Below are 21,349 nucleotides of genomic sequence, written 5' to 3'. Positions count from 1 at the left end.
CACCAAGACAGTCGTGAAGAGGGCATGGCAACACCTTTTCCCCCTCAGGAGACTGAAAAGATTTGCATGGGTCCCCAGATCCTCAAAAGGTTATCCAGCTGCACCATCGAGAGCATCCTGACCTGTTGTATCACTTGTATGGCACCTGCTCGGCATAGTAAGGCGCTACAAAGGGTAGTGAGTACGGCCCAGTACATCCCTGGGGCCAAGCTTCCTGCCATCCAGGACCTATATAATAAGCGGTGTCAGAGGAAAGCCCAAAAAATTTTCAGACACTTCAGTCACACAAGTTATACATAGACTGTTTTCTCTGCTACTGCACGGCAAGCGGTACTGGAGCGCCAAGTCTAGGACCCAAAGGTTCCTTAACAGCTTATACCCCCAAGCCATAAGAGCGCTGAACAATGAATCAAATGGACACCGGACTATTTACATTGACCACCCCATTTGTTTTGTACACTGCTGCTACTCGCTGTTTATTATCTATGCATAGCCACTTCACCCCTACCTACATGTACATATTACCTCGATTAACCTGTTTCCCTGCACATTGACTCGGTACCGTTACCCCCTGTACATAGCTTTGTTATTGTTATTTTAATGTGTTATTTAAAAAAAAATGTAAACTTGAGTTTATTTGGTAAATATTTTCTTAACTCTTCTAGAACTGCATTGTTGGTTAAGGGCTTGTAGGTAAGCATTTCACGGTAAGGTCTATGTGCATGTGACAAATACAGTTTGATTTGATTTGATAGATGTTCTGGAAACTTCTGTCTGAAAACTACCCCTGATGAAATATAAAAGGGGGTAGTTTTCTTGGGATATTTTTTTGTTTGTTGACAGTTTGCTATTTTCCCATATGTAAAGGTTAAAGGTTAAAAAAGCTATTAAGTGCCCCTTTAAGCTTCACAACTTCCAGGTGAGGTGCAATTTAACAAAAGATTGATATAGCCAAATTGGTGGTAGGCTACTTTGAATAGGTACACAACCCAAATCATTGTTCAGGCTCACTTACAACAACAGTGTCATCAGCATATACAGTTGTAGTCGGAAGTTTACATACACCTTAGCCAAATACATTTAAACTCAGTTTTTCACAATTCCTGAAATGTAATCCTAATAAAATTCCCTGTCTTTGGTTAGTTAGGATCACCACTTTATTTTAAGAATGTGAAATGTCAGAATAATAGTAGAGAGAATGATTTATTTCAGATTTGATTTCTTTCATCACATTCCCAGTGGGGCAGAAGTGAATACACTCTACATACAATACACTCAAATAGTATTTGGTAGCATTGCCTTGTTTAACTTGGGTCAAACGTTTCGGGTAGCCTTCCACGGGTAGAAAGTAGAACACTTTTGGTTCCAGGTAGAAACCTAGAGGGACAGCCAAAGAACCCTTTTGGAATCTTAGAGTTCTGTCTGAGAGTTGCTGATCATATTTATGCATAGACACCCTCTTATATGAACTCATATGAGTAAAATTAAGAAAAATCATTGACTAATCAAAGAAATATTAAAGGAAATCTCTTCACTTTTTGTCAGCATCTAAATTCATGGGGTTTGCCATGCCTTGGAAGATGAGACCTTCTCCCCGCCAGTTTTTACTTAATGCTTTATTTCTTTATTGTCTTGATAGTTTCTGGGAAACAACAATACATGAAATCGGGTTGTGAAGAATAACAGTGGCAGGTCAATTCAGTGGAAGTGGAAATGAGTATATCTTCTACAATCCAAACTAAGCCGGAGAGATGCATTTGAAATATTTTTTTAATGACGTGTTTGTGGGCTTTTGAAGATAACTTTTACCCCGCGATGCTACTTTCAAGTCTCCCATTGCATTCCAATAAGGCTGTCACATCCTCAGGGGTGCTGTCTAAGAAATTTTATGAAAAGGACTGTATACATACTAATACTTTACTCCATATGCCCTGGTGCTAACCTAAGTCTGTGCTTGCAAAGTCATCCAAGGTATTTGTACAGAAGAATCAAAAATAAAATAATTCTACCATCGTTCCATCCATCACCATTCCATCCATTCTTTCATCCCTCCAACCAACATAGCAGACTAGTATCCTACAAACTGCAAATGAACAATGACAGAGTTGGTGGCGTGAGGTGGTGTCATTTCCGGTCACAACTTGCAGACTTGTTTACGTGCTGCTGTGTGTTTTGTTGCTAACCTTACTTTGCTACCTGACAACATTACAGTTTTAACTTTTTAATTACCATTAATATTTTTTGTTTTTCCCTCACTCAACTTTTTTTCATTCAACTTTTTCACTCCGGACACTTTATCTGAACATGGTTCGTCAAGACCTCCAACAGCCGAAGCTAAGTAGTAACATTAACATGATGCCTTCTAATTGCAGTCACTGTACTCATAATATACAGGAGAACGATCTGCAAGCCCAGCTTCAGACGCAATCGTTAGGCAAGGGTAATTTCAGTGTAGGAAAGGATGAAACAGCGTCTGTGCCACCAGTAAGTTCAGATAGTAGTATAAATCCCCTCGTACGGTCCCTGCAGCCGGATAACTTTCCCATGGCTTCTGGAGGGAAATGCTGTAGGAATGCTCAACCGGTGTCACTCATTCAGCCGACAGAAAACTTCAACCGGTTCTCCCCATTAAGCAGTGAGTCGGAGTCTGAGGCCGAGCCTTCTCTGGTCTCTACTCCTCCTGTTACGGGGTCTGAGACGCCGAAGGCTCCCACCATTAGCTCTGACAAATTGAAAACCCTAGTCATTGGCGACTCCATTACCCGTAGTATTAGACTTAAAACGAATCATCCAGCGATCATACACTGTTTCCCAGGGGCAGGGTTACCGACGTTAAGGCTAATCTGAAGATGGTGCTGGCTAAAGCTAAAACTGGCGAGTGTAGAGAGTATTGGGATATTGTTATCCACGTGGGCACCAACGATGTTAGGATGAAACAGTCAGAGGTCACCAAGCGCAACATAGCTTCAGCGTGTAAATCAGCGAGAAAGATGTGTTGGCATCGAGTAATTGTCTCTGGCCCCCTCCCCGTTAGGGAGAGTGATGAGCTCTACAGCAGAGTCTCACAACTCAATCGCTGGTTGAAAACTGTTTTCTGCCCGTCCCAAAAGTTAGAATTTGTAGATAATTGGCCCTCTTTCTGGGACTCACCCACAAACAGGACCAAGCCTGGCCTGTTGAGGAGTGATGGACTCCATCCTAGCTGGAGGGGTGCTCTCATCTTACTAACAAACATAGACAGGGCTCTAACTCCCTTAGCTCCACAATGAAATAGGGTGCAGGCCAGGCAGCAGGCTGTTAGCCAGTCTGCCAGCTTAGTGGAGTCTGCCACTAGCACAGTCAGTGTAGTAAGCTCAGCTATCCCCATTGAGACGTGTCTGTACCTCGACCTTGGTTGGGCAAAACTAAACATAGTGGTGTTCACCTTAGCAATCTCACTAGAATAAAGACCTCCTCTATTCCTGCCATTATTGAAAGAGATTGTGATACCTCACATCTCAAAATAGGGCTACTTAATGTTAGATCCCTCAATTCCAAGTCAGTTATAGTCAATTAACTAATCACTGATCATAATCTTAATGTGATTGGCCTGACTGAAACATGGCTTAAGCCTGATGAATGTACTATGTTAAATGAGGCCTCACCTCCTGGTTACACTAGTGACCCTATCCCCCCGCGCATCCCGCCAAGGCGGAGGAGTTGCTAACATTTACGATAGCAAATTTGAATTTACAAAAAAACCTCGATGTTTTCGTCTTTTGAGCTTCTAGTCATGAAATCTATGCAGCCGACTCAATCACTTTTTATAGCTACTGTTTACAGGCCTCCTGGGCCATATACAGTGGGGCAAAAAAGTATTTAGTCAGCCACCAATTGTGCAAGTTCTCCCACTTAAAAAGATGAGAGGCCTGTAATTTTCATCATAGGTACACTTTAACTATGACAGACAAAATGAGAAAATAAATCCAGAAAATCACATTGTAGGATTTTTTATTAATTTATTAGCAAATTATGGTGGAAAATAAGTATTTTGGCCATGTTCTGTTATAATCTCCAACCGGCACAGCCAGAAGAGGACTGGCCACCCCTCATAGCCTGGTTCCTCTCTAGGTTTCTTCCTAGGTTTTGGCCTTTCTAGGGAGTTTTTCCTAGCCACTGTGCTTCTACACCTGCATTGCTTGCTGTTTGGGGTTTTAGGCTGGGTTTCTGTACAGCCCTTTGAGATATCAGCTGATGTAAGGGCTATATAAATCAATTTGATTTGAATTTGATTTGAACAATATCAACAACAAAACAAACCTACATGAAAAAAATAATCATGATGCTGTTACAGCTTTCTTCCGTTGAAGGAGAGTCGGACCAAAATGCAGCGTGGTTAGTTCGATACATGTTTCATGAAAACGAATACGAACAATACAAAAACAACAAACGGAAAATGTGAAAACCTATACAGCCTGTCTGGTGAATACAAACACACTGAGACAGGAACAATCACCCAGTGAAACCCAGGCTACCTAAATATGGTTCCCAATCAGAGACAACGAGAATCACCTGACTCTGATTGAGAACCTCAGGCAGCCATAGACTATGCTAGACACCCCTACTCAGCCACAATCCCAATACCTACTAAAACCCCCAATACCACAACACAAAATAACCCCATGTCACACCCTGGCCTGACCAAATAAATATATACACACAAAATACTAAGACCAGGGCGTGACAGAACCCCCCCCAAGGTGCGGACTCCCGGTCGCACACTAAAACCCATAGGGGAGGGTCCGGGTGGGCGTCTGTCCACGGTAGCGGCTCCGGCTCGGGACGTGGACCCCACTCCAACCAAGTCTTAGTCCCCCTGTAATGCGTCCTTTGATTGGCGACCCTCGCCGCCGACCTAGGCCTAATAACCCTCACCAAGGACCCCACTGGATTGAGGGACAGCTCGGGACTGAGGTAGAAGCTCGGGACTGAGGGGAAGCTCGGGACTGAGGGGCAGCTCGGGACTGAGGGGCAGCTCGGGACTGAGGGGCAGCTCGGGACTGAGGGGCAGCTCGGGACTGAGGGGCAGCTCGGGACTGAGGGGAAGCCCAGCACTGAGGGAAAGCCCAGCACTGAGGGAAAGCTCAGCACTGAGAGGAAGCTCAGGCAGGTAGTTTGCTCCGGCAGATCCTGGCTGGCGGGCGGATCTGGAAGAGTCTGGTTGGCTGGCGGATCTGGAAGAGTCTGGTTGGCTGGCGGATCTGGAAGAGTCTGGTCGGCTGGCGGATCTGGAAGAGTCTGGTCGGCTGGCGGATCTGGAAGAGTCTGGTTGGCTGGCAGATCTGGAAGAGTCTGGTTGACTGGCAGATCTGGAAGAGTCTGGTTGACTGGCAGATCTGGAAGAGTCTGGTTGACTGGCAGATCTGGAAGAGTCTGGTTGACTGGCAGATCTGGAAGAGTCTGGTTGACTGGTTGACTGACCTCTCTGGTTGCTCCATGCAGACTGACATCTCTGGCTGCTCCATGCAGACTGACATCTCTGGCTGCTCCATGCAGACTGACATCTCTGGCTGCTCCATGCAGACTGACAGCTCTGGCTGCTCCATGCAGACTGACAGCTCTGGCTGCTCCATGCAGACTGACAGCTCAGGCTGCTCCATGCAGACTGGCAGCTCTGGCTGCTCCATGCAGATTAGCAGCTCTGGCTGCTCCATGCAGACTGGCAGCTCTGGCTGCTCCATGCAGACTGGCAGCTCTGGCTGCTCCATGCAGACTGGCAGCTCTGGCTGCTCCATGCAGACTGGCAGCTCTGGCTGCTCCATGCAGACTGGCAGCTCTGGCTGCTCCATGCAGACTGGCAGCTCTGGCTGCCCCATGCAGACTGGCAGCTCTGGCTGCCCCATGCAGACTGGCAGCTCTGGCTGCCCCATGCAGACTGGAAGCTCTGGCTGCTCCATGCAGATTGGCAGCTCTGGCTGCGTTGAACAGGCAGGAGACTCCGGCAGCGCTGGAGAGAAGGAAGGCTCTGGCAGCGCTAAACAGGCGGGAGACTCCGGCAGCGCTGTAGAGGAGGAAGGCTCTGGCTGCGCTGAACAGGCGGGAGACTCCGGCAGCGCTGGAGAGGAGGAAGGCTCTGGCTGCGCTGAACAAGCGAGGCGCACTGAAGGCCTGGTGCGTGGTGCTGGCACTGGGTAGAGGACATGCACAGGAAGCCTGGTGCGGGGAGCTGCCACCGGAGAACTGGTGTGTGAAGGTGGCACAGGATGGACCGGACCGTGAAGGTGTACTGGAGAGCCTGAGAGCAGGACTGGCACAGGACGTGCAAGGCTAGGTAGGTACACAGGAGGCCTAGTGCGTGAGGCTGGCACACTCTTCAGCAGCCGACTAACACGCACCTCAGGACGAGTATGGAGCACTGACCCAGGTGCCATCAAATCCCCGACACGCTCCGTCGGACGAATATCATACCTAAAGCACCAAACTAGCAACTCCCTCATAACTCTCTCCTCCACTTTCCCCATTAACTCCTTCACAGTCTCTGCTTCACTCACCTCCAACACCGGCTCTGGTTCTGGTCTCCTCCTTGGCTCCTCACGATAAACAGGGGGAGTTGGCTCAGGTCTGAACCCTGACTCTGCCACACTCTCCCTGAGCCCCCCCCCAATAAATTTTTGGGGCGGACTCTCGGGCTTCCATCCGCGTCGCCGTGCTGCCTCTTCATACCAGCGCCTCACCGCTTTCGCCGCCTCCAGTTCTTCTTTGGGGCGTCGATATTCACCAGGCTGTGCCCAGGGTCCTTTTCCGTCCAATATGTCCTCCCACGTCCAGAAGTCCTGTGATCGCTGCTCCTCACGATAAACAGGAGGAGTTGGCTCAGGTTTGAACCCTGACTCTGCCGCACTCTCCCTGAGCCCCCCCCCCCCCCCAAGAAATTTCTGGGGCTGACTTTCGGGTTTCCTTGCCAACCGTGTTCCCTCGTATCGTTGGCTCCTCTCTCCGGCTGCCTCTGCTCTCCTAAGTGCCTCCACCTGTTCCCATGGGAGGCGATCTCTTCCAGCCAGTATCTCCTTCCAAGTGTAACAACCTTTGCCATCCAAAACGTCTTCCCATGTCCATTCCTCCTTTCGCTGTTTCTGCTGTCGCTGCCTGTCACCACGCCGCTTGGTCCGTGTGTGGTGGGTGATTCTGTTACGGCTTTCTTCCGTTGAAGGAGAGTCGGACCAAAATGCAGCGTGGTTAGTTCGATACATGTTTAATGAAAACGAATACGAACAATACAAAACCAACAAACGGAAAATGTGAAAACCTATACAGCCTGTCTGGTGAATACAAACACACTGAGACAGGAACAATCACCCACAAACACACAGTGAAACCCAGGCTACCTAAATATGGTTCCCAATCAGAGACAACGAGAATCACCTGACTCTGATTGAGAACCTCAGGCAGCCATAGACTATGCTAGACACCCCTACTCAGCCACAATCCCAATACCTACTAAAACCCCCAATACCACAACACAACACAAAATAACCCCATGTCACATCCTGGCCTGACCAAATAAATATATAAACACAAAATACTAAGACCAGGGCGTGACAGATGCCAAACCAATATCAATGAAAACGAATGCACAGGTGCTCCTTGATTTCCATGTTGTTCCGTCACACACATCTGCTGCAATAGCTAAAATAAGGTGATTGAAATCAGAGAGGAGGGAACAGATGCCACATGTTGCTGGGTAGTGAAACCGTAAACCTACTTGTGAAACCGTTGAGTGCCACTCTGCTTGGGTGGTAGAAGCCTCTCCTGCATTGGCACTTGTACTTGTCCAGCACGAATCCATGGCCGACAATGGGAGTGCACTAGGGAGAGATAAAAGAGAGAAAAAGAGAGCAAGAGAGAAATAATGAAAGAGTGTTTATATGAATGCCAGGTAAACAGGATGGAGGAAAGAATGAAGAGAATGTGACTCAGCCTTCTGTTTGTGTTTCTTGAAACTCACAAAAAAACATGTTTCGTGTATTGCTAAAATGATATGAAATACCCTGTGGCGTTGTTACCGCAAATTCCGTCAAAAACTGAAATATTTGGGTTGGTTATATAATGTTGGAAAATGTCTATACAACAGAACAGTCCCTAGCTCTTACTTTTTTTTCCTATTCTGGTCTGTGCTCTTTGAAAAGGCACTCTCATTTCCTATTCAAATCTCAACTCAATTCAAATTAAACTCACTGACAGGCCTTTACTAACAGCCTTGGAATTCAGAACCTAGTTTACCTTCCTCAGCTATACGTTAATGTTTACATTGTGTAATCATATAATCACAGACAAACACTACAGCAGATGTAGACATTAATCATGACAACACAAGACCGGGTATTAGGTCAAACTTAAAGCATCCTGACGAAATGCCTCTACAACATTGTCCCATAACACTGACGTAGAATTCCATACAGTTCAATCAACTTTCCATAAAGACAACTGGCAGAATGTTTTTAATCGAAAATTGTTCAAGTCACATTCAGTCAGATTTATTTATCATCAGAGGGGGCCCACTACCAAAAACCATGTAAACCATATTACAGGATGCCATTTTCCCATGCAAATTTTAGCTCTTGATTTCTGCATTGCACATAACATCATTATTCAGACACTGGGAGCGATTTGTCTAAATGAACTCGTCTCAACCCTGTTATTAAATTAAGCGTATTTTCTTCTGACGAGCAGAACCCGAGCAAACGGGACCAATAATGATCCTGAGAACAGCGTCAGGGGAAATAACACACCCTTGCCAAGTTGCAGGAATCTAATTAATATCTAAATTAAGAATTAAAACCTGTTTGCAGAATTTACATTTGCTGCATAATTCCAGCTTGGAGATTGAGTGATGGCTGGCTATGAGCTCATGGACCATCTGGATCGACTGGGAGGAAACACTTTCCTTAGAAATGCGCAGTTTTGAGCTCTGTCCGAAATAGATTTGCAATGATATGAATGCTCATGAATAGTGGATTATACTGTGTGTGTGTGATGCCATTACGTAGGGTTTGAGACATTGTATTTCAGTGGTGATGTAGAGAAACTGGGGTATGCCTTGAAGGAAGGGCAGTCAAACCTACTTGTTACTTTGAAGCATAAACTGTCGTGGTTTAGATCAATTGTCTTTGAGCCTAGAGAACTAGCTCCCTTCACCACTAATCATATTCTACTGGGAGGAGAAGGTTTTGTAATGTCTGATTTGAAGTGTGAAAGCCTGGCAAAAACAAACAGATAAAACCTTGCTGTTAAGCTCTACTGTGTTTAGGGGAAAATATAATGAATGTTTTATCACCAATGTTTTGAGGAAGCAGTGTGAGATATCCCTTGGCAAGTTGATCAACACTTTGTTTCTTACATTCCAGTGGCGTGTCCAGAACATTTTGAATGGGGTGGTCATGTTGGGGCACATAACATTTCACAGTGCCACCCAGAGTGAGAATTATCCTGTGAAATTCGGGGGGTCTAAAATGTTTTAAGGGGACCTCCTAATTTATGGGCTTTATAGTTAAGACTTCATTTAACTGTAAAAATGAATTACCTTTTAATGTGTCATGAACACAACCAGTCATGATGTTTTCATTTGATTGTCAAACAAATCACTTAAAAATAGGTTACCTACGCACGTTCGTCTACTCCAAAATGAATCTACATCCGAACAGTGCAATGTGTACCCGTCATTTGAATGGAAACCGACATTATAAACACCATGTGTAATGACATTCAGCCAACAAAGTGGTGTGTATTGATCGATGCCAAGGGAAACCAGGCTTCCCCAAAAATTTGAACAATACAAAAATAACCCAACGTATACAATTATTTCTCATTCGTGTCTATCCGTGTTTCATAATTTTACTTGAATTCGGAAGAGGCTAAATCTATTTAACCAAAGAAAGAGTCCGAGCGAGGCCCCTCCAGGAAGTCTGAGATCTGATAGGTCGTTGCTGAATATATTGATAATTTTGACCAAGATGCACACTGATAGCAAGACTCATAAATCTCACTGGAGAAAGCATCCAAGCAAAACAGCTCCCCTCTGTCTTAAGTATATGTGGCCCATGTATCTGATCTTGTCTGGCCAAAATAATATGACATGTTCTTTCTGGGGGGAGGCAACTGTGGTGGCCAATCAGATTTCAGGGTGGGGTCATGACCAATATTCTGTCAAATTTGTTTAAGCTTTTTGAAACTTCTGGCACGCGTTTACTGTGAACACTGGCGCTATAACATCTTTAAATTAGTTTTAACAGTGGTCAAGTAGGCTACTGTGGCTATTTGACCACAATGTAGGACCATCAAAAACAATGGAAAATGCCTCCCATAACATTTTAACATGGAAATAGCTGTTCTATTGTTCAGCCTACAGTAGCAGTCAATGTGTGGTGTTCAATGTACTGTAGGCCTACATTGCATGAGAGTTGAAAAATACGTGCAGGGTTTGACATTAACCTGTTTATCTGCTTGTCCTTCAGACAAGGAGGTGACTAAAAATGTTTACAAAATAAAATGCATAATTATTCCCACACCATTATTACATGGAATCAGACAAATTATGCCACCCTCTGCCTATTGGCTACTTAGCTTAATCAAGCCTGTCTCAAAATGCAACACTGCCGCTTTAAGAAAAAACAAAAAAAAGCTCTTTAGCTGTGAAATACACGTTTTATGGACTTATAAGAAGCAACCAGTCCCTCATTGCTGACTACAAATTATCTCTAACTAGGCTAATAACTCACTAACTAGCAAAGGATATGAACAAATATACAAATGTGCACACGTCGCTACATGTAGCTCTCGCTTTCATCTCAAAACAAGCGCATCTACTCACGACCGCTCATGCTGTAAAAACAGTCCAACAGTCCAGATCCATATATGGCAATGGCCTATTTGCATATAGGCCTAATGCAGCTCTGATTGGTTATTGCTCACCGGTCTGTGTCGAGTACAGGCCTGAGTCGTGCCTGTTAGCGCAATAGAATCTACTCCGATGCGTTCTGCCTACAATAAAATCTCTTGCATAACAAGTATAGTTTAGCATACCAAGTCTTGCATAGTTTGATTTGTTTCGGTATGTTGCATTGAAAGTGGCTAATATTGTATTGATTCGATCACAATTGCCACAGTAAAGGGATACGTTGAGACTGTCAACTAATGGGGAAAACTCCAGAAAGTTGAGTGAAGTTCAATCTCATGCTTCTCTGCAGGGGCTGATATTTATTTTGCAAGGCCTGGGCCACTCCCTGAACACGCCGTTGTTACATTATCTGAAAAATACTGTACATTTACTGGGATAATAGTTTACAACTGTATTCGTTGCATATTGGTGTCAGAAATGGGATCCTGAAAATGAGGAACGGTTGATTTGAAAAGGGCACTGATTTGAATAACTGGTCCTGAATTTATTGATCATCTTTCAGGTGTATTGAAAACTAAGCGAAACGAGTTAATGGGCAAGCTGCTACTACTATTGGAGCAGGCGGCAAAGAACTGGTCTCCCAAGGGGTTCCGAGAGTCAGACTGCACGAACTTCCAACATCTGCAGAGAGCGGGCAAGCATGTTAATATCATCTTCCGCCCAGCAGGGGAGTGTGTGTAAATAAAGCTTTATTATGGATTTATTTTGTGCTTACGTTAGCTCTGAAGGAGAAACTCATTAAGATAACACCCACCAAGGGCCATGGAGCGCATGGAAGTATGCTTATTGTGTGGGATTATCGAAGTCAATGGAATAATTTATAATCAACTTGCATTTATATCAACTTGAAATAACAGCTTGTGTTGATATGTGCTCGGTGACATGACATCTGTCACTGTGTCTCATGTTCAGGGTGCATCTAGAGCACAAATTAATCTCTTTAGCCACCTGCAGTGTATTTAAACAATACACATGTGACAAGGGTTGATGTGGTTCTTGGTTGTGCCATGTGTGTGATACAGTAGATTGACATGGGAGTTTGAAAGTGTGGCTCAAGGCTCATAATGAAAAAAACTACTCAAAAACGATATTTAGGTATTTTTTTCATTAGTCCACTGTTGATACCGCCCCAAAATGTTTTGTCTGTCAGCAGTCAAGTTTTTTTGCATCATCATGATGATGTGCCAAGTGACACTTTTCTTTCTTGAAAACTTGACTGCTGACAGTGGACGAATTAAAAAAATACCAACATATAGTTTTTGAGTACAGTTTTCCTTTAACATTGAATAACAGTACCTCTCCATACATCACTAATCAGGGAAGTCTTTTATACTGACTTGGCTCTAGGCTGGAATTAAATGGTGCCAGGTCTCTCATTGTTCTTCTGGAGTTGCGAAAATGTGCAAATTAGTCTTTAGATATGTCACAGTTTATTATATCACCTTCATCTTGTAAATGGAGAGTGTGATAATATGTGATTGTGCCCATGCTATTTTGGTAACATGTTATTTCACATATTACCACGTACATGTGACAGGGCTAGCAGACGCTATTGTGAAACAGTCAAGAAAAGCGAAAACCATTCAATCTTAATTCAACCATGAGAATACTTCAAGGGAGAACAGAAAAGTTAACATTAATCTTGGTGTATGCACCTCGTTGTCAAAATGGTTGGAATCAGACTAGGATCTTACAATGACTTTAAAGAACTTGAGTCTATATTCCTGTGGCGTGCTGTCAACCAAATGCTCTAATCAGACAATATGCAAATTAGAGGGGGATTCCCTTTTGTGTTACGCCATTTGGAATTTCCCTTTGAATAATGTGTAGCCAGGTACTTACTCTGACCTTTACTCCAAAACTATCTAACTTTGGCTCTAAATAGATTTCGGAATCTGCATTATGCCCCTCATCCTCTTAGCCACTTTCTTATATTTAACCCTGGTCTTTAATAGACTGGTGGTGGCTCGTTAATGGGCAAGGTCTTACAAAGTGCAGCAAGAAAGTCTACATTTCAGACATGCACATTAAAGTCCCCCATATCGGGGACTTTGAGCAGTTCTGGACCGGTTCCGACTAACATTTTGGTGTACATTCCCATGCCTTATAATGCCAAAAAGACCCATCTGTCTACTCTCCGTTTCCACTCTCTAAGGAGCTGATTTGAAGTGTCAGGTTTCAGACCCCATATTTGCATAGGAAGTGACGCGTCACATTTTCTAGCCTATCCTAGCACAAATAGATTCTCTTCCTCTAAGTGAGTGAGCCCAGCTTGCGAGACAGCAAATGAACGATGACAGTGTAGCGAGTCCAGCCATTCATCTCGCTGTGATATACTCAACCGGATTTAGAGGTCTCAACATGAAAAAATACTACATTTCATAGAATTGAAAGAAGACCACTTTATCTTGGACAGAGATAGACGAAATCACTGTGTGCTTAAAGTTGAAGTTATAATGAGTCTGCACACATTTGAATGGTACCTCTGTTGACAGTTTTAAAATAGTGCCAATATTTTACTTCCACTAAGTACAAAGTCATTTATAATTTGATTGTTAATATATTTAGAAAGCATTTCAGTAATTTCAAGACCTATTGCCCCACTATTTTGTATTTTCATAATATTTGTACTATGTATTTGAGCTTGTGTCTTCAAAAATGAGTATCATTGCACTGAAATAGATTGTGCAAACACTCCCTGGGGGAGGGAAGGCAGGGTGAGAAGTGAGTCAGAGTTGCAGCATGTAACAATAGACATTAATAGGGTGAAAGTCGCATGTTGCAATCATTTCAGCTTCAGCTATAGCAGGGTTTCCAAACTCAGACACCCACATGTGTTTTTTTCCCCTAGCATTACACAGCTGATTCAAATAATCAACTAATCATCAAGCTTTGGTAATTTGAATCAGCTGTGTACTGTAGTGTTAGGGCGAAAACCAAAACGTGCACCGCTTGGGGTCTCGAGGACCGAGTTTGGGAAGCGCTGAGGTATAGGTTTAGAACATTTTAGAGTGGAGGATTCAATATTCGTATCTTTCGTCAAGAGATCATGTATCAGTTGGCTGGGACATGCCCTCAGAATGCATCGGAACCATACCTCCACATTATCGTTGTATTGAATCCTAATTGGACAAAAACATTATGTGGTAGTGATGCACATAACCTGAGGTTCAGTACAAGACTAAAATGACAGTTTGAAATGGACAACCTCGTGGTGGCTTTAGTTACCCCAAAGCGAGATGAAAAGGACCAAGTAAGACATTTTTTGGAGGTAAAGCTCCAAGATAATGAAAATAAAATCCCCACCTCGCAGAGGGAGTTTCTCTGAAAGGTTTTTTGTTTTTTGAGATCAAATAGATTGTTTTGTGTGTTTTGTGGGCTTCCTGAGAAAGAATCGCTAGTCTCTCTGTCCAATGTTAGTCTTCTCTGAATGCAACTTTGAGCAAGAAAGCAGTAAACAGGACGCTAGGAGAGAGAGAACACGCTGTTCCTCCAAAATCTGAAAATATCCCTGAGATCATTAAACCGTGAAAGCAATCACTCTTTCCCCAGGTGTTCTGCAGACTGCAGCCTCACACTGAAATATGTCTGAGAAGAAAGGCCTTGGTCTCTAGACTGTCTGGAAACTCTCTATCGATGTATGAGACAGGAAGAACTTAGCCACTATTAGATGATCACCTACTGCAAACCACTACAGTGTGTGGTAAATAGGACTCGATGTTGGTTTTCTGGGAGCAGACTTTTCTCTAGCCTGAGGAGAATCCCATCAATAATGTGGTGATAAGAAGGTGGTGAACTGAAAACTCCCTGAAGGGAGTACATAGCCATTCTTCCTCATAACCTGTGCTTAATAAAATGGCTAATTAAGGGTCTCATTTGGTGATGTTTTAGCTATACATGCAATGATAAACTCCTCAAACACTGAGAGAACTGTACATCTGGAAAATAGTCCTTTCCCATCACATGCAAATGACTTCATAATAGAATGGCAATGGAAGAGGTTATAAAGCGGACACAGAGAGGAAAACAGACGTTGACATTTGTGTTTTATAAGACAGACGAGCCTCTGTTATCCACCATGGGCACTAGTGGGTGGTCACTGAGCCCCACACAGTCAGGTCCAGGAGGCCCAAGACAATTAGGATAAGCTGGTGTTCTGTTGACAGCCTCTTTAATATTGCTGTGGCAGCCGCAGAGCTGCAGACATTAGATTAGGAGTAAATTATGTTTCCGTGAGGCTGAATCCCTCTTATCCTGCCAGCATGTCTGTTGTCAGGGGAGTACAGCCAAAGAATAGGAAAGTGAAGAGAGGCAATATGTATCTAAGGCTCAACAATGACAGACCTTCCCCAAAAATTCAGGCATCAGGTATTTTTTATTCTTACTCACTACCTATTCATCCAAGTAGGTAATTGAGAATACGTTTGCTTTTACAATATGGCATAATAGGATTGTAGAAGAACTGAATGCAATTTGCCGGAAGTAAAAATTTCCAATTGCAAAGTGAATTGACAAAATAGGCTATAATGAAATGTGAGTGAAGACTGCTGTTGTAAAAAATGTTTTTCCATCAATTAAACTGTAATAAGCTTGGACGTTTGTAGGTAAAATATCAAGTATTTTATACACTCTAAAATTTGTTTAGTTGTTCCTGCTGGCAACAGATCGTTCTTCAGCCTGCACAGTGGTAACACTCATGCAGATCAATAGTGGCTTCTCATCGCAGGGTAAGTAACTGGGAGTTGCACGCATTTCTCTGCCAATTTATCATCACCCAAAAGCCCATTGTCAGAGGTGTACACCGGCTAAATGTCAAAGGACCAATTATAACACCATTATCCCAGTCCTGCCAGAAAACAGTTCTTAATCCCCCAGTTTCATTCTGTTTAACACCGTAAAACATCAGTGACACAAAGTCATTTATGCTCCCTTTAGTTTTTACTAGTTTTTAGCTTCTAACATGCTGACCACAATGCTCGCATTACATTACGTGCGTGAGCGTCGCAAAATAAATGTACACATACATGTTATTCCATAATTACACCCAAACTGCTTGGGCGCGTCAACTAGCATCTGCGTAGCCAGACGCTAAAATAAAACATGGTTCTATTTTTGACACTTGATGTGCTGAAAGTCCTGCCTCTCCCATCTCCTTATTGGTTTTTAGGAGCATATACCCACGTGGGTGATTGAAAGATGAGCTGAGGTCCACACTCCAGTCCAGTTGGTTGAAGGAGGAGAGATTACTAGAAACTAACTAGGTTTACTCTTTTATCTGTGGATTAATTGTCGGAGTAGAGGACCTTGTGCATTTCAGGTAAAATAACAACCCAATGTTTATATCCCAGGACAAGCTAGCTAAATGGCCATGAATGTTTCATGCGTTTCGACCTGTCCCTAAATTAATATAAGTGGTTCAGAGTTCATTTTGATATTTCAACATGCGTGTCCTGATCGCATCTGGTGTGGATGGACAAAATCAACATGCAAGTGATGGCGCACGCAGATGCATGCGCGTGCCCGGTGTAGCCAGCATGTAAGCAAGTAGCCTAGGTCCAATATCCGAAAGTCATTTGAAACTTAAGTCTTGAGCCTATTAATTCCCGCTGCTCAGCCTTGCCTTATTCGCTAATTGAGACATTCCATCCTGTCAGCAGCCATCTTGTCACATCCCTTAAGGTGTGTTCAAGACATCTGAGAATGTGTGGTATGAGGATGAGTGGAATTAATAAACAACAAAGCTATGAAGCTTTGATGAGGCAATGTTAATTCACTCAATTCACTCTCCAAGTCTGTTAGGGTAGCTCCATGTGTTTCATAAGGGTTCTTATAGCCACGGCTATAGCTGGGGCTTCCTATCATCGAGCTGTTAAATTCTGTCACAGTCAACCGGAAATGCAATTTGGCATTTCATAATGAGCATCTGTGAATGTACCATCTTCATTACGGTTGATGAACAGGCAGCTTGAGACTTCAGTGGCTTCAGCCAGAATAGGCTATGGAGGCCTTTTTGTTGGTTTACTTTAATAGGGAAAAATACTAATTCCCTAATTCCCAAATAAAGGTTTGCCATACCAAAGCAGCCAACTTTTTTTGTTTGAAACTCCCTCTGGAAAGATGAGATACGAGGGGACTCTGACAGAACTCTATTTTTGTATCTTTGCTTTTTCCTCCGCTTGCCAGTTTTTTTTTATCTGTTGGAGATAAAATGGGGATGGATGTGCGTGCCTGCCTGGAACTATGCTACTCTGTCGGAGCCAGCACACACATCCAGAGACTGTTCAGCTTTAGAACTGCATTCACTGGACCATTCTGCTGTGGTGATAAATAAAACACAACCCGTGCGGTTCTCAGACTGAAAGGCCCCAACAGTATAGAGTACAGCCTTTGTGCTTTATGTAATCGAAAATGACCTCAACTTGAATTCTGAGTGATAACATTGTGCATTAAGATGATTTTGACAGAAAGATTTGAAGTAATTCTTATGACAACTTTGATAGAATAATGCAACATTGAGCCTATGGTTTGTGAATATTCACAGCAAGGCAGCCGATTCTTATTTTATTCTCCAGCAGATAATAGGATGACTCGTAGAATCTGACATTTTAATTTGAAAGAAGTCAAGATGATGAGTCACCAAAGTGAAAAGTACAACAAACAAAAAACAGACAGGGTCAGTGATGCACTTCTTTTGATTGTGGTGGAACCGAAGCAGTTCTCATTTCAATGACATGACAAAACATGAGTATTTTAGTGATGGTACATTGCAGGCACGCACGTCACAACGAGAAAGGTTTTGTTTATTTCTTTGCCACAATATTTTTTGTCAATATCCACTACTCTCCTCTCATCCTGAGCGAGGGATGATAAGGGAAGTGAAGGAGGCAGCTAGGTAGAAACATAAATATTTAAGTTGCGTATTCTCCTGTTGTTGCGCTGAGACAAGGTTGAGACTGCAAAGCAAACCATGATTATTTAAAAAAAATCATTAGTCCACTGTTGATACAGTCCGAAAACATTTTTCATGTCAGCATTCAAGTTTTCAAGATATTAGACTTTCAAGACAAAAAGTGTCACCATGATGATGCAAAATGAAGGGAGAGAGAAACAAAGAGAATGGGGTATTAACGGGTAAGGAAATGACTTGATAATTCCGTCTCTGGGCTTCTCTGAAGTGTTACAGTTTTTCTCAATAGCTAAAACACAATTTCCTGAAAACATTAAACACAAAACCTCATCTTCAAGCACTATTTACATATCCTCTGACTCCTCTCGCAAAATGAAACATTCGCCTCAAAACAGTTTTACCTGTGTTCAAAATCAAACACTGCTCTAAAATTATAAACAAAGTGATCAAAATGATATACACTCTCAAGCAGTCAGTAAACAATACACCGAAAAATAGAAAACACATTGTTCAAAACATTCAATTCTCAGGGAGAAGTACATTTTTAATCCCCAAAAATATTCATATTTTTCCATCATTGTCTTTTGATGAATGAAAACATGTTCCATGTCCCTTGTACCCCTATTTTTACAGTACTGTACCCTGCATCTCACAAACTTGTCCTTTGTCTCTGTGATACTGTAATTCTTGTTCTTTGTCGATATGAACCTGCAACCAGTCAAAATCTATTGAGCAGTCAGTACTGTTAGTTTTTCCCAATTGCTATTACCAGATTTACACACTGTTGGGCATAATGAAAAGCACTCTCATCTTTAGTATGCTTTGCCATAATACTAAAATAGTTCAAATTGTAGAAAATCTTCAGATGCACAGAAATATTTGCAGATACACACACATGCTTTTGAAACAGTTTATTAAAAAAAAAAAATCACCAAACAAGTCAGTGCAACATATGCACAGCAGATATATTTACATTGGACTGAACAAAAATATGCTCACAAACAGTAAACTGAAAATTGCTGAAAAAATATATAGAAAAAAAAGAGGCAGCATCTTGCCGCACAGCTGGGTCTGGCCACAACGCCTCGTCCACATCACAGGCAATATCTTCCCTTGCCAGACATCGAGGGAAGAAGTGCGTTATCCATCCCTGAATCGGACCCACAATCAATCTCATCACATGCCTCTTCCATAGTCTGCACAAGAGGCATGAGCACAAAGGGCTGCCGGTCGTATACCTTCCACCGCCATGCCGAAAACAACTCTTCTATGTGGTTCAGAAATGGTGAGTATGGTGGGAGGTATTGCACGAGAAATGGTGGGTGGTCAGCAAACCAGTTTTGGACTGGGGCTGCACGATGAAAGCTCATGTTGTCCCATACTACAACGTACCAGGTTCTTTGATGATCTGCATCATTCATACGCTCTGGTGGTATGAGCATGTTGTGGAGTCTCTCCAGAAATGTGATATGGGCTGTGTTGTATGGTCCAAGGTTGGCATGACGGTGGAGGACACCATATGCGTATTGGAGATGGCAGCGCACATTGTGATGCTCCCACCACATTGGCCAAGAACATCTATAATGGCTCTGTGGCCAATGACATTTCTCCCCCTTCTTCTGGTCTTTGCTAGGTTGAACCCAGCTTCATCTCTATAAAGATGAACTCATGTGGGATTGCATGAGCATCCATTTCCAGTACTCCCTGAAAACAAAGAACAAAAGCAGTCAATATGGTGTTATCCAGTACACTGGGAAACAATGTTGCGTGTAGTGTACTGCAGTCAATATTGTACTTACATCCACATATGCTCGTCTGAACTCTTTGTTTCTTTGAGAGTTTCTCTCAAACAGCACCTTATAAAGTTGTTTCATTCTGATTTGGTTTCGCGTGAGAATGCGAGGCCAATGTGGACAAACTGACTCGTTGAATGTGGTTGAATATGGTGTTGTCTTGGATGATGTGGCTTTGAATTTCTCGTAATCTGATTTCATTATTTTCCAAAACCAAGTTTACAATGTTAGCTTCCTGTACCCCGGTGAACATTTGGCCCCTTCCTCTACCATGGATGCGTCTCTCAGTCATTTAGAAAAACAAAAAAACAAAAGGGCTTGGACAATGCAGCCTAAAGATATTTCCCCCCACAGTAGAGTAAATTCTACAGGAAATTTGCGCAGTTAGTGTATTCCGGCGCCGACAGAGATGGCCGCCTCGCTTCGCGTTCCTAGGAAACTATGCAGTTTTTTGTTTTTTTTACGTGTTATTTCTTACACTAGTACCCCAGGTCATCTTAGGTTTCATTACATACAGCCAAGAAGAACTACTGAATATAAGATCAGCGTCAACTCACCATCAGTACAACCAAGAATATGTTTTTCGCGATGCGGATCCTGTGTTCTGCCTTACAACCAGTGCAACGGAGCGGATTACATGCAGCGACCCCAAAAAAACGACTCAGAAAAAGAGGGAAACGAAGTGGTCTTCTGGTCAGACTCCGGAGACGGGCACACCGTGCACCACTCCCTAGCATTCTTCTTGCCAATGTCCAGTCTCTTGACAACAAGGTTGATGAAATCCGAGCAAGGGTAGCATTCCAGAGGGACATCAGAGACTGTAACGTTCTCTGCTTCACGGAAACATGGCTAACTGGAGAGACGCTATCCGAAGCGGTGCAGCCAGCGGGTTTCTCCACGCATCGCGCCGACAGAAACAAACATCTTTCTGGTAAGAAGAGGGGCGGGGGCGTATGCCTTATGACCAACGTGACATGGTGTGATGAAAGAAACATACAGGAACTCAAATCCTTCTGTTCACCTGATTTAGAATTCCTCACAATCAAATGTAGACCGCATTATCTACCAAGAGAATTCTCTTCGATTATAATCACAGCCGTATATATCCCCCCCCAAGCAGACACATCGATGGCTCTGAACGAACTTTATTTAACTCTCTGCAAACTGGAAAGGATTTATCCGGAGGCTGCATTCATTGTAGCTGGGGATTTTAACAAGGCTAATCTGAAAACAAGACTCCCTAAATTTTATCAGCATATCGATTGCGCAACCAGGGGTGGAAAGACCCTGGATCATTGTTACTCTAACTTCCGCGACGCATATAAGGCCCTGCCCCGCCCCACTTTCGGAAAAGCTGACCACGACTCCATTTTGTTGATCCCTGCCTACAGACAGAAACTAAAACAAGAAGCTCCCACGCTGAGGTCTGTCCAACGCTGGTCTGACCAAGCTGACTCCACACTCCAAGACTGCTTCCATCACGTGGACTGGGAGATGTTTCGTATTGCGTCAGACAACAACATTGACGAATACGCTGATTCGGTGTGCGAGTTCATTAGAACGTGCGTTGAAGATGTCGTTCCCATAGCAACGATTAAAACATTCCCTAACCAGAAACCGTGGATTGATGGCAGCATTCGTGTGAAACTGAAGGCGCGAACCACTGCTTTTAATCAGGGCAAGGTGTCTGGTAACATGACTGAATACAAACAGTGC

At 43.3% G+C, this 21,349-nt stretch overlaps 1 protein-coding gene across 1 annotated transcript in view; it reads right to left on the bottom strand.

Moving 5' to 3' along the window:
• LOC109875129 (probable G-protein coupled receptor 158) overlaps nt 1-21,349 on the bottom strand; it is a 105,586-nt gene that overhangs the window by 51,700 nt on the left and 32,537 nt on the right. The window contains exon 3 of the mRNA XM_020467339.2: nt 7,742-7,844. Within this exon, the coding sequence (XP_020322928.1) occupies nt 7,742-7,844 (103 nt within the window). The remainder of the gene's footprint in view (nt 1-7,741; nt 7,845-21,349) is intronic.

Source organism: Oncorhynchus kisutch, linkage group LG30 (genome assembly GCF_002021735.2).
Source record: "Oncorhynchus kisutch isolate 150728-3 linkage group LG30, Okis_V2, whole genome shotgun sequence".
Taxonomy (NCBI): domain Eukaryota; kingdom Metazoa; phylum Chordata; class Actinopteri; order Salmoniformes; family Salmonidae; genus Oncorhynchus; species Oncorhynchus kisutch.
Note: the sequence above shows the minus strand (reverse complement) of the source record. Positions and strands in the feature narration are given on the sequence as shown.